Consider the following 12581-nt stretch of genomic DNA (forward strand, 5'->3'; position numbering starts at 1 on the left):
TGAAGTCACACAGTGAAATGGGCAGAGGGACCCAGCTTCCACCTGCGGCAAAGGATGCCCGCAGCCTCCTGGGTCCAGCCGACTCAGGTCAGCCACACCCTGGGACCGGGGGTGCCAGTGAGAGGCAGGACTCACAGGGACCTGGGGTCCACCTCACGCCAGTGCTCCAGCCCCCAACCCAACTGTCTTTCCACCCTCTTAACAACACGGGAGGGAGGCACTGGCGCTGGCCCCATTTTACAGGCACGAACACCGAGAGAGTGACTGGGGTGAGGGTGTGCTGGAGCTGGTGGTCGGACAAGACCTGTCGAGGAGGTGACATCCGGACCGAGACCAGCTGATGAAATGGTGGCCTTGCAGGGAGCTGGCGGGAAGACTGTTCCCAGCAGCAGTAAAGCACGCGTGTCCGGTGGGAATGAGCTTCCTCTGTGTGAGGGACAGAAATGAGGCGATGTGTGTGGAGCCTAGAAACGGGGGGACAGTGGGTGGCATGAGGTGGGAGGGATGGGCAGGGACTGTCACCTGGGGCACAACGGGAGCCTGCACCTCCTGTTGCCAGGGAAGCTACCAGAGGCTTAGCCACAGGGGGAGACGGGATCAGGTTCATGCTTTGGAAAGATCACTCTGGCTGCCGGGCAGAGGAGGCCCCGTGCGCCAGGAGCAGATGCTGGGAGCCGGCTGGAGGCCTTTCAGTTGCCTGGGGTGGAGGTGGCGGCGGCTTGGACCAGCTGCGTGCACCGGTGGCGGGAAGGGCTGCATTTCACACATGCTCGGAGGCTGAAGTCAGCAGGGCTCGCTGACGGGCTGCACGTGGGGCGTGCAGGAAAGAGCAGAGTCAGGGATGCCCCTGAGTTTTTGCCCTGAGCGCCTGGGTATATGAAAGCACCATTAATGGGGGGACAGGTCTGGGGAGAAAGCAGTTGGTCTGGACCCCGTCAGCTGCGAGGCGGACGTGCCTGCAGGCAGTCAGGGGGAGAGAGTGGCTGGAGTTCAGGGGAGCAGGCCAGGCTGGAGACAGAAAGACGAGGGTCCTGCTGGCATTGAAAGGTGTGGGGCAAAGAGAGGATATGGCGTGTCCAAGTTCGCAGCCAGCCAGTGGTCAGGGTTTGGGCTGGAGCCTGTCAGACTCCCAAAGCCACGGGAGCTCTTTCCGCGGCAGCAGGTGTCCGTCCGTCTCCGGGAGGCGGGGACACAGAGGGCTTCGTCCAAAGTTGGGGTTGGGGGGCTACAAGGCTGGAGGGCAAGGAGAAGACCCCTTAGAATGAATTTGGGAACAACTAAGATCCTTCCAGCGTGGGCTGCCCACCCCTCGGCTGTGGTGGGCCGGCTGCAGAAGCCCTGGCCGAGCATGGAGTCCTGTCCATAGAGAGGCTGAGAGGCCCGAGGAGGGCAGGGCTGGGACCCAGGTCTTCTTCCTGACCTCTCCACCCGTCTCCAAGATGGGCTCCTGTCTGAACCAGCTCAGCGGCAGAGTGGGAGCGACCCGCCGGCGACAGTCCTATGGGGGTGGGGGTCTCTCCTCGGACCCCCAGATGGAGCTGGGGCCTGTAGTCTCCCTGCCCCGCTACCCCACCCAACCAGGCAGCGTTTGCCCCGTGCCTGCCACCGCCCCTGTGCAGCCTGGCCCCTGCCTTCAGGAACCCTCTAGGTCCCTGGCAGGCAGCCCCGATTGTGGCTCCAGTCGTGGCTCCTGCCCTGTGGCCAGGATCGAGCCCCCCACCCCCCAGCCCCTGCCCAGACCACCCAGCGCCGGGGCCTGGCGGAGCCCGGCAGGGCTGGCGGGCAGTGCTCCCAGGCTGGCCAGCCGCGGTCTGGCTCCGCCCGAGGGGCTGTGGCCTGGGAACCACTAGCTGTCTCCTCGGGGAAGCGGCTGGGACCTCCAGAACAAACAGAACAAACCACAGCCTCCCCCTTGAGCCCCCAGCCCACCTCCCGCCCCGCCCGAGGAGGGGAGCTGCCTCTGGCCTCCTCCACTGCCCCCCCCCCCCCCCCCGCCTGCTGTCCTGTCGCCATCAGTGGGGCAGGAGCAGAATTGGGGGCAGGATGGGAGCAGCGTGGGGGGCACGTGGACAAAGGGGGCTGTGACTGGGGGCTTGGGTGACCCTAGGTGCCCCCTCAGAGCCCCTCAGGAGGGAGCTTTGACTGAGCCGGAGGGGCACTTCTCCTCAGCCTCAGGCAGAGGACAGGCCCTGGAATCGAAAAGATCTGGGTTCAAATCCAGGCTCTGCCACCTCTGAGCTGAGTGGCCTTGTGCAAGTGACTTCACTTCCCTGTGCCTCGGTTTCCCCTTCTGAAAAATGTCCCCAGCAACCCCTGCCTCCCAGAGCTGGGGTGGGATGACCCGGCGTCCCCTGGATGGCAAGTGTCCTGCTTAGGGCAGGGCTCACAGTAGGTCCTCAGGGGACATCAGCCCCCCAACTGTCTGTCACTGGCTCGATGGGAGCCAGAACCACCCCAGGGGACCCCGGGGCCTGGCAGGGCCAGGCCAGGACAGCCACGCTGATTCAGACCAGCTGGGGGATGGGGAGCATCTGACTCCACTAAAAGCCACAATTAGAGCCCAATTTCGAGAAACGCTGTGTTGGTTCTTCCCAGGGCAGAAGTGATTATAGGCTCAGAGCTGCACTGTTACTAACAGGATGACACAGAGGGGCCCCTTCCAGGGCTGGGCGGCACGTCCCGCCCAGCTCCCTCCCTGTAAAACTGGGGAAACTGAGGCCCTGAGCCGGAGGGGACGTGCTCCCGCTCACACTGCAGGTTGGACGGCAGCCCGGCCACTCTGAACTCTGTCCCCACCGCTTGCTTTTCTCTACGGGGTTTATCATTGGTTCTAGAAGCTAGAGGCACCTTGAAGGAGCTGCCGTTCCTTGCAAAGGAAGGGTGGGGGCTGAGCTGGCCGAAGCGCGAGAGCAAGGCCGGCTAGCATGGCCTTAGTGCGGCCCTGGCCATGGAGCCGGGGCCTCGCGGCCGGCTGGGTGCTCCCTGCCTAACCCACGGGGGCCTTGCGAGGACACTGACAGTGATATTAACAATAATTCCGATGGCTCCCGCCCCGGGGGCGTGCCCCGCGGGAGGGTGCCAGCTCGCCTTCTCAGGGAACCCTGCCTGTGTCCGCCCCTGGGGAAAAGGGGAAACTGAGGTTCTCAGCGGTCAGTGCCCAGGGACAAGCCAGGAGTCAGGGGCAGTGTGGCGCTGGGACAGGTGTGCTCCTGCAGGGACCAGACGAGATGCTGAGGTCCTCCGCGCAGGCCCAGTGGGGGTCACCTCCAGGAGGGTGGCCGAGAGGGAGGGAGGCGACCAGTGAGTGAATGAGCGAACGAAGGAACAGTCTGTTTAAGGGACTCTGCCCTTGGCCTCTCCCTCGTCACCCCCTCCAGGAAGACCCCTCAGAATGACCACCCTCGGGAAAAGGCCCAGCTTACCTCCCCACAAAACAAGTGTCTCCAACTTTCTGGGCCCTGGGAATCCCCCTGGCTGCCGGAATGCCTCCCCAAGGAGCCCTGAGAACAGAACTTGGCCTGCGCCCCACCCCCACCCCCAGTCCTCACCAGTCTCCCAGTGTGGGAAGCCAGAGGGCCCCAGCCCTAGTCCCCACCCACACCTGCACCCTTGTCCAGGCAGAACTCCTGGTTGGAACTGCAGTCCAGGGGAGGGGTGGGATAGGGAAGAAGCTGGCCTCCTCTCTCCATCCCCTCTGCCTCCCCTCCCCCTCTGCAGGTCACTTTGGGGAGTCCCTGGAGTGGAGGGGGGGCACACTCCCTAGGTTCTGAGGAGCTTGGGAGGTGGGGTGCTGGAGCCCTCTGCTGGCCACGTGCCCCCCCCACCCCCGCCACTGCTGTAGGGAGGGGTAGGAAGGTTCTTCATTCATTCAAGAAATATTTACGGAGTCCCTACTGTGTGCCAGACCCTGGGCAAGGCACTGGGTCTCAGCAGAGGACACACGGGGACCCTCCCTCCTGGTGTCTGTGGTTCCACTGAGGAGGCGACAGGGGCCAGGTGTCCGTGCCCCTTCCTGCTGCTCCCAGGGACTGTCCCCATCCCCAGACCACTGAAAGCTCCCTGTGCCTTCCCCCTTCAGACCCATGTCCCCAGGGTGTGGCGGTGACAGCGCCACCAGGCTGAGGCTCCGGCGTCGAGAAAACCTGCCGTTTCCTGACCAACCCCTCCACTGACCCCACAGCCTCCCTGGGCCAGGCTGCCAGATAAAATATAGGATGCCCGGTGGAGCTGGAATTTCAGATAAACAAGGAATAATTTTTAGTTTAAGTATGTCCCAAATATTACATGAGGTATACTTAAAACTAAAAATTATTCCTTGTTTATCTGAAATCCAAGCCTCACTGGGCTCCATGTGTTTCTACTTGCTAAATCTGGCAACCCTGCCTGGGAGCTCGTTCCTTCTTCTGTCACCTGGCCTGACCAGATGGCCCAGGTCGTGCCTGGACGTGGCCCGTGCCTGCTCAGCTGCAGCTCCTGTCGGCCCCCAGAACTGCTGCCCTGCCACCCCTGCTCTGCCTGCAACCCTAGCTCCCAGGGGGCCCCCACCCTACCTGGCTCGCACAGCCCAGCCTGTGGACCGTCAGGAATGCTTTGGGCCTCCTGCACGATGCACCCAGACAGCGGGGGACAGAGCCACAGCTACAGAGAGGGACGGGGTGCGTCAGGGACCGAGAGAGGCAGAGACGCAGAGGTAAAGGGCCATAGGGAGTGAGCAGATGGACACAGTGGGAGACAGAGAGCCTAAGGAGCCCACCAGGGTTTGCTCCGAGCGGATTGGGGCAGAGGCCGGGCCTCCCCAGGGCTCTGGGGCTTGGGAGGCAGCCTGGGGTCTCCTGCCCTGGCGGTCAGGGGTAGGTGTCCTCCCCTCGCCCTGCCTCCCAGTGACAAACACAAGGACATTCACGGCTTCCCAGAAGGGCCCATGGGAAGCCAGAGTGGCTTTTAAAATTAGCTTTGCTAACCAGATCTGGTTATTTCAGGAGGCTCCGTCCCTGACTGTCCCCTCGGCAGGGCGGGTGCAGGGAGGGACCTCCACATTCCAGGGTCCCTGGTTAAGCGCCCCTGTGGCCTGAGCAGCAGAGAATGTCCAGGTCCCATTCCTCTGGCACTGGGCGGGCCTGCGCCTGTGGCTGTCTCTTTGGCAATGTGGCCCCAGGGTTAGCCATGGGTGTCCAGGGACAACCTAGCTGCTGGGGGACAGGGGAGGACCCCCCCCACTGGGCATGGGTTCCATGCGGGGTGCTTTAGAGGCTATGACAGTAACAGGTAGGGCTCCGCCCCCATTTCACAGCTGAGGAAACTGAGGCCTGGGGGCACAGGTTCCGGCTCGAAGGCAAGGGGCTGGGGATGCCAGGTCAGCCAAGCACCCAAGTCCCTCCACGGGAGGCCTCTTGTCTCCTGCATCCGGAGAAACCTCTGGCTGCCGTTTCCACCACCAGAGTTATTTCTAAGCGGAGTCCAGCACTTCCCGGAACCCGGTGCCCCCCGCCCAGGCCCTAATTCCAGCCTCAGAGCGGTGTCCTGACTCGCCCTCCCCACCTCAGAACCAGGGTGAGCACGGAGCTGGCCTGGGCACAAGAGAAACAGCCCTGGACACTTTGATCCCGGAGGCCAGGCTCGTCCTCGGCACCCCCAGCCCCACCTCGGAGCCCAGAGAAGGGTGGGGGCCTGCACGGAACCCGGCCCAGAGGCCTGCAGACAGGGACAGGCTTGACCTTGGCCAAAGGCAGATCCTGCTCGCCAAGCTGCCCCTCATCCGCCACCACAGACCCCAGAGCTTTGGTTCAGCTGTAGGTCAGAGCCATGGGGTGTGGCTCGGAGTCAAGCAAAGGGATCCAAGAGGGGGTGCATGACCTCTTTTATAACAGGATCATTCACACACGACCCCCCATAAAATTGGGGAGCTGAGGCTCAGGGAAGTAGCTGACAGTCGTCTATCCCAAAAGCCTCAAATCAGTGGTCTGTGCCTGGTGGCACCGGGCACCCCATCCCCGACGCTGAGCGCTGACCCTACATCCTGTGATGTGGGTTATGGACGAGGTTCTCACTCGAGCTCATCACCACCGCCGACCCCACACACACCACCTCCGGAGCCCACTGAGGGCCGGGGCTGCAGCAGGAACTTCAGGGAGTGCCCCCTTACCGAGTCCTCACAGCTGGCGCCAAGGTCAGGGCTGCCAGCATGCCCACTGCACAGGTGAGGAAACTGAGGCCCAGAACCAAAGTAACAGAGCCAGGAAGGGAAGGCAGAGAGTTCTGAGGAGCCAGGACCCAGGAAGGGGCGTGCGGGTTAGAGAACAGGGGTGAGGGCGAGCAGGGGAGGGCACCGGGGTTAGGAGGGGACTCGCTGGGCTCAGCGCTGCCTAGTGCCAAGCGTGGCTGGGTGGGGCTGGGGTTTAGGTGTGAGTCATCGTCCCTGGGTGGTCCCAGACATCTGAGGGTCAGAGAAGGTTCCTGTCAGGAAATTCAGGGCAGCCCTCGGGTTGCCCTGAGCATTGTCCCAGCGATGGTGTGGGGGCTGGTGGCTGCGAAGCTGTCAGCAAGGCCAGGGCACGGTTGGTCCCACTGGAACCCAATTCTGTGCCTATCGCCAAGCCCAAGCCAAGCCCAATGTCCTCCAGCTCCCCTCAACCTGCTCCTCCTCCCAGGCTCCTACCTCGGAGAACTGCCCCCACTCGCCCCGGGACCCAGGCTGGACCCTTGAGAGCCTCCCGGACCCCTCCCTCAGCCCCACGTCCCATCAGGCCCTTCACCCAGAGGCTCAGGCCCCTAACACCTTCCAGGGGGCCTCCTGGCCACCCTCTGTCCCCAACAACAGCCTCGGTGGTCCTCCCCTCCCTGTCCCCACACTGCCCCGCCAGTCCCCACAGCACTCTGTTTTAAACCCTCCCTGTTGCTCTCAGCATAAAGCCCGAACCCCTTGGTCTGGCATTCAAGGCTGTGTGGCCTCGGCCTTGTCTCTCTGTTTCCCTGTCCCCGAAGTCATCACCGTCCCATCACTCACAACTGTTTGCCAACTTCCCAATTCCCTCTTGTATCTTCCCATCTGCGGTCCCCTCCCCCAGGGACAGTTGCTGAAATGCTTGGGCATCACTGTTCCAGTCTTCCCCATGCCTCCCTCACCTCACCGGGGCTGGGCCCCCTCCTCCTGCACACCACCTGTCGCTCTTTATTGTAATGGCCCTGCATCGTGAGCTCCTCCCACGAGGGTGGGACTCAGAGCCAACCGTTCCAGTAAGCGATCCTTTACTGCCCCCTGGTGGCCACCGAGGGGAAATCTTGGGCTTCACTGAGCATGAGAAGCAGGAGCCCTCACAGAGTGCCAGACACATAACAAACTCCTGGGAGACGTACTGTTGCTCCCATTTTACAAAAGTGGAAACTGCAGCTCAGAGAAGCTAGTAAGTTTCCCACTGCCACACAGCAGATGGTGCTGGGACTCAAACCTGGGTCAGCCAGATTCCAAGCCACGTTCTTCCCCTGTGGGGAAGGGGAGGGGGTGGAGGGAGGGGAAGTACCTTGGGAGGAAGCCACGGCTGGTGCTTAGAGCCTGTGGTTGGGCCTTGGAGGTGCCCAGACCCAGCAGCTCTGACCGGGGGGGGTGGGGGAGACAGGACCCCCTCTGTGTTGGTACCAACAAGACCTGTCTGGGGTGGATCTGGGCAGGGTGCGTGCAGAGCCAGGTCCAACTCGGGGTACAATAGCGATAAATAGAATTTATTCTGTACAACTGTTACCAACATACACACGGCCACGGGGGCTTCCCGAATGGGTACTGGGGTGGGAAGGCTGGCCTCTGGCGTGGCGCCTAAAAAGTGTGGACAGACACACACGAGGATGTGGACTCACAGCAGCTGTGCCTGGCTGCCCCCTCCATGGGGGCGGGGGGCGCAAGGGCCAGGCCTGTAACTCCAGGCCAGCGGAGACCCATCAGCCTGGAGTGCCCAGAACATGGGATGGCAGGGGCGAAGCTGAGGAGCCAGGTAGGTCCTCCTCCCTCCCTCCCTCAAGGGGGTCACTCGTCTGTCACATGGAGGCAGTGGACAGGGCATCGGCAGATCTGTGGTAGAGCTGGAGGGCCCAGGAGGGGCAGTAGGCATAGCCAGTCCCCTGCCCCTCGGCCGACCTGGGGCCCCAGGGACCCTAAGAAGCAGGGTAGGGGGATGGGAAGCCCCTGGAAGGACAGCCCCCCATTCTGGGACAGGTGCATGGAATCACAGTCTTCAGTGACCTCGGAAATAATCTTGTCCATCTGTAGCCGAGGCACCCAGAGAGGGGGAGTGATTTGCCCAGAGTCACGCAGCAGACGCCAGACTGGAAGCCAGGACTCGGGACTCCCAGGTCAGTGACCATTCACATCTCCGTCCTGCCGCCTGTCGGCTCGGTGTGCACTGAGATAACTCAGTCCCCCTTCCCATCTTGCCTGCCCCCCTGAGTCTAGAGCGGCAATAAGGTGTGATGGAGGGCCCAGCTGGGAGCAAGCCAGGCCTGCAGCCTTGCTACGACTGACCACCCCCTGCGCCAGCCCGGCCCCCCAGCCTGGGGGGGTGAGGGTGATGCCAGCAGCTTCCCCGCCCCCAGGTCTGGATGGCTCTGCCCTGCAGAGACAGCCCAGAGGGTGGGCTGAGCGGAGGGGTGGGGAGACAGGGGGCAGCCCACAGGCTGGTGGTGGCCTTGGGGGCGGAGGTCCCATCTGCCTGGATTCGACACGGCGTCTTCACTTTGTGCTTCTTCAGCCTCATCTGCAGGATGGAGGGACATGGCGACACCATGAAGTGGGAGACGGGGCCCGCCCTTGGAGTTCCAGGCTCTGGGTCTTTCCCTCCCACTGGGAGTCCCCCAGACCCCTCCATCCCGGCGACTCCCAAGTCTCTTTCAGGCTCCCAGCAACCCGCGGGTAGAGGCGAGGCAGCATTTACTAGCCCCATGGCACAGATAAGGAAACTGAGGCCCAGAGAGGGGCCAATGACCCGCCCAAGTCACCCAGTATCTGAGTAGCGGAGGATTTGAACCCAGATACAAAGCTCTCAGCCCAGAGAAGAGACAGAGGAACAGGGAGGAGTGGCCCACGCCCCTGGCCATGCCCACCCTCTCCCCACCAAACAAGCGCCGAGGGCGGGGTCTGACCTGTCAGTCACCGTCCGAGGGGAGCCTGGCTAACAGCCCTGCACAGAGAGAGGCGACGAGGCAGCGGACAGGACAGATGACGATGTGGAGCAGAAGACACAGGCAAGCAGAAGTCACTGGCTGGGCCCGGGACAGATGCGCCCAGCCCTTCCCAGCCTAGGGGACCTCCCGCTCCAATCCCCACCCCTGGGCCCCTGCGGCTGCGCATACCAGCTGAGGTGTGTGATGCTCAGCCCCTTCCAGCTGGATCTTGATCTCCGGGCACGCAGGGTCTCCCAGCTTGCCCGCGTCGGGATGGGGTGACCGTGCGGGGCCTGGGGAGGGGGGCAGGAGGGAGCCACCTCACTGGCCGCGGGGAGGCACCAGGGAGGCGGGCACGGATGGGCGGTTGGCACTGGGTGGTGCTCCCCGACCCTCCCCCAGGGAACCCCACCCTGACTCCCTCTTTGCTCCCCTGTCCTTCTCCAAGACCCTTCCAGAAGCCACCCAATCATCGTAGGCTGAAGGATGACCCACCCACTGTCCCCGGTCACATGCCTGCCACCTGGGGCACGAGAAGTGGCCTCACCCCTCCGTGCCCAACCCTGGCCCCATCCTGCCATAAGAGAGCCCTGCGTGGGGGGCAGCTGCTCCAGGCCTGGTACCTGGGGAGCTGCCCCCACTCGTGGTGCTGACGCTGTCCTCCAGCCACGTGCTATAGATGAAGGAGTCCCGCTTGTGGGGGGTCCCTGAGGACGAGATGCTCTCCTGGGGTGGGGGGCGGAGAGGAAGACGGAGGTCAGCCTCCTTCTTGGCACTGGCTGGCTTGGCTCCCCTCCCCCTCCAGCCACCTCTGCCCTGCTTCCACCCCCGACCCCCACCCTTGCCTCCCTGCAGAGGGGATGGGGGCCAGCAATGTCTGCTCCAGGGAGACAGGGGGATGGGGAGGGGGACACAGTGGGAACAGGCACACACCACACACCCCCATTCATTCTCCTGGGCCAGGACTCAGAGAGACATCGGGTGCGGGCCCTGTCCTCAGAGACCCCGAAGGCCGGGAGGTGAGGCAGGCTGTGAAGAGGCTACTGTGGTTGCAGATTCCAGGCCCCATCAGGCAGGGCCTGGTCTGCACTGTCCCCGGGGCACTGCAGCGCCTGGGAGAGGACCCGGCGAGGACCAGGGGCCCACTGCAGGCGTGTTGAAGGGAGAATGGCAAAAGGGTGCACAGGGCAGAGCCCAGGGCTCTGTGAGCACAGGGAGGGACCCCCTGTGCCCCGGGACGAGAAACTCAGGAAAGGCTTATTACAGCAGGAGGTGGTGTGAGGCTGAGCCAAGAAGCAGGAGCAGGACTCGGTCAGACAGAGGAAACGGCAGGCACAAAGGGCCAGGCTGGAGTGAGCCTGGGACGTTCGGGGGACTGGCTGCAAAGGCGTGCGGAACCGCCCAAGTGGCAAGGGGTGAGGCTGAGGAGGGAGCAGACGAGGGAGGGAGCAGACCTGCCTCGGTCTCACAGCTTGGGCCCCCTGTGAGGGACACCAGGGTGGGTGTGGGAGGCTACAGCGTAAGGGAGGGTCAGTCCGCATTATTGCTCTGGGCTGGGTCCCCTGATCACATGTGAGCCACGCCCAGGCTCAGGCTTCCACCCAAAGCAGCTGGCTCCAGGGACCAGAGAGCCCCCATCCCGGCCTGCTGCGGAGCACCCCCACCCTGGGGCCTCTCACCAGGCCTGTGTCGTCCCCGTCCACACCCTCCGTCTCCTCCACCACGCTGGCGAAGCTGCTGGCACTGGACGAGGAGCGGGAGAAGTCCTTCAGCGCTTCTGCTCTCTGTGCTGCCGCCTCGGCTCTGCCACAGACGGCACCCCGTCAGCCCGCGCCCGCCGGGGGCCCCTCCTGGGCCCAGGCCCCTGTCCTCTGCCCTCCCAGCCCAGGGAGGCCTGCCCCTGCCACTGTCCTTCCTAATATGTGGGTCTGGTCCCGTGCCCGTCCTGCTCAAAACCATCTCGGGGCTCCCCAGATGAAGTCCAATTTCTCTGGCTTTGTCTCAATAACTATTAATAATATTAATTGTCTTGTGCACGTTTGCCCTGTGCCAGGCACTGTTCTGAGTGCTTTTACCTGAATCGTCTCATTACCACCATCATCAGACCCACCCTGAGGAGAAGGGGACACCAAGGCCCAGAGGGGCAGGCCCACGGCCCCCAGCCAGCCAGCCAGCCGCAGGTGGGAGAACAGACAGGGCCCCGGCCTCCCAACGCCGCCGCCTGCTCTCTCAGCCCCCTCACTGTTTTTGGGTTCCACCCTCGGGCCGTTGGGTCTCCCGTCGGGGTCTTAGTCTTTCCCTCCAATCCCAACAAGCAAATTCGTCTTTTGAAAATCAGCCAGGGACCCCTACTCAGGGAGGCCTTCCCTGATTCCTCCTTCCGTGGTAGGGGGACTGCCCCGCTCTGGGTCCTACACGCCTTGTCTCCTGCCGTCCCTGTCACCCTCTCCTGCTTCTCTGTTCGCCTGCCTCTTCATGCCGGGCTGAACCCTCTCCGTGTGCCCAGAGCCAGCTCAGGGGCCATCAGCCAGCAGGCACTGAGTGGGGGTGGGCGAGGACAGCCTGCTGACCCGCCTCCCTGCTTCCATTCCCGCCCCTGCCCCTTCACGCAGGCCTGGCCCCTCACTTGGCTCGGCTCCAACGTACTACCCTTCTCCCACCCTTCAAGCATGCCTCAGGGCCTTTGCACTGGCCGTGTTCTTACCTGGAACCCTCTTCCCTCTGAAGGGCTGACTCCTCACTCAGCAATCCATTCAAACCTCACCCCTTGGCTGATGTCTTCACTGAGCACCCACCTAATCCCCCCACTCACCCACCCAGCTGTTCTTCATCGCACCCCTGCTTTGTTTTCCTCTGACAGTAACTACCTGGAAATAGCTAACATATCGTGGTTATGTTACCCTGGGTCGTCACCCCATGTATGCCCCGGTCACCACTGCGTTCCAGAGCCTGGTGGCAGGTGTGTGTCACAGGAGGACCTGAGAGAGTACCCGGGCCTCCCTGGCAGCCCCAGGCCCAGGCGGGGGTGGAAGAGAATGAGGCCCCCACTCCCAAGTCCCCAGCCTGGCGAGCCCCGGGCCCCAACCTGTTCTTGGTCGTTGGCATCTCTGGGGAGCTCTGGGTGGAGGAGTTCTCGGACTTGGGCTCCTGTGAGACATGCCCGCTGTCTGGGGTCTTCTGGCCAGCCGGGGGGCTCTCCCTGCAGGGCACAGGGGGGCAGCGGGGGGAGGGGGGGTTACCACCAGGCCTGGCGTTAGGGTAGAATGAGGCCCAGGTGGTGAACGGAGGTCAAGGGCACCTCCTGGCTCACACCCACACCCTGGATCCCCAGAGGCCAGCCCCAGAGCAGTCGCTGCGGCTAACCGGCCAGGCCCGAGCAGGTACCACGGAGCACCTGCACCCACGTCCTCCTCTCCGTGGAAGCGGGTAAATTG

The 12581-nt window shown here is 63.4% G+C and overlaps 1 protein-coding gene across 15 annotated transcripts in view; it reads right to left on the reverse strand.

Annotated features, from left to right (window-relative positions):
* Positions 1 to 7695: 7695 nt before the first annotated feature.
* Positions 7696 to 12581, reverse strand: part of LOC114496104 (RAP1 GTPase activating protein) — a 62565-nt gene continuing 57679 nt past the window's right edge. For 3 of the 15 annotated variants that reach the window (XM_028511386.2, XM_028511385.1, XM_036025481.1), the window contains 6 exons: positions 12233 to 12346; positions 10827 to 10950; positions 9771 to 9873; positions 9337 to 9440; positions 9127 to 9164; positions 7696 to 8741 (listed from right to left, as the gene is read on the reverse strand). In XM_028511386.2, the coding sequence (XP_028367187.1) occupies positions 9156 to 9164; positions 9337 to 9440; positions 9771 to 9873; positions 10827 to 10950; positions 12233 to 12346 (454 nt within the window). In that variant the 3' untranslated portion in view covers positions 7696 to 8741; positions 9127 to 9155. Of the gene's footprint in view, positions 8742 to 9126; positions 9165 to 9336; positions 9472 to 9770; positions 9874 to 10826; positions 10951 to 12232; positions 12395 to 12581 lie in introns of all 15 variants that reach the window. The other 12 variants (XM_028511392.2, XM_028511393.2, XM_028511384.2 and 9 more) reach the window with 10 other exon arrangements.

Source organism: Phyllostomus discolor, chromosome 5 (genome assembly GCF_004126475.2).
Source record: "Phyllostomus discolor isolate MPI-MPIP mPhyDis1 chromosome 5, mPhyDis1.pri.v3, whole genome shotgun sequence".
Lineage (NCBI taxonomy): Eukaryota > Metazoa > Chordata > Mammalia > Chiroptera > Phyllostomidae > Phyllostomus > Phyllostomus discolor.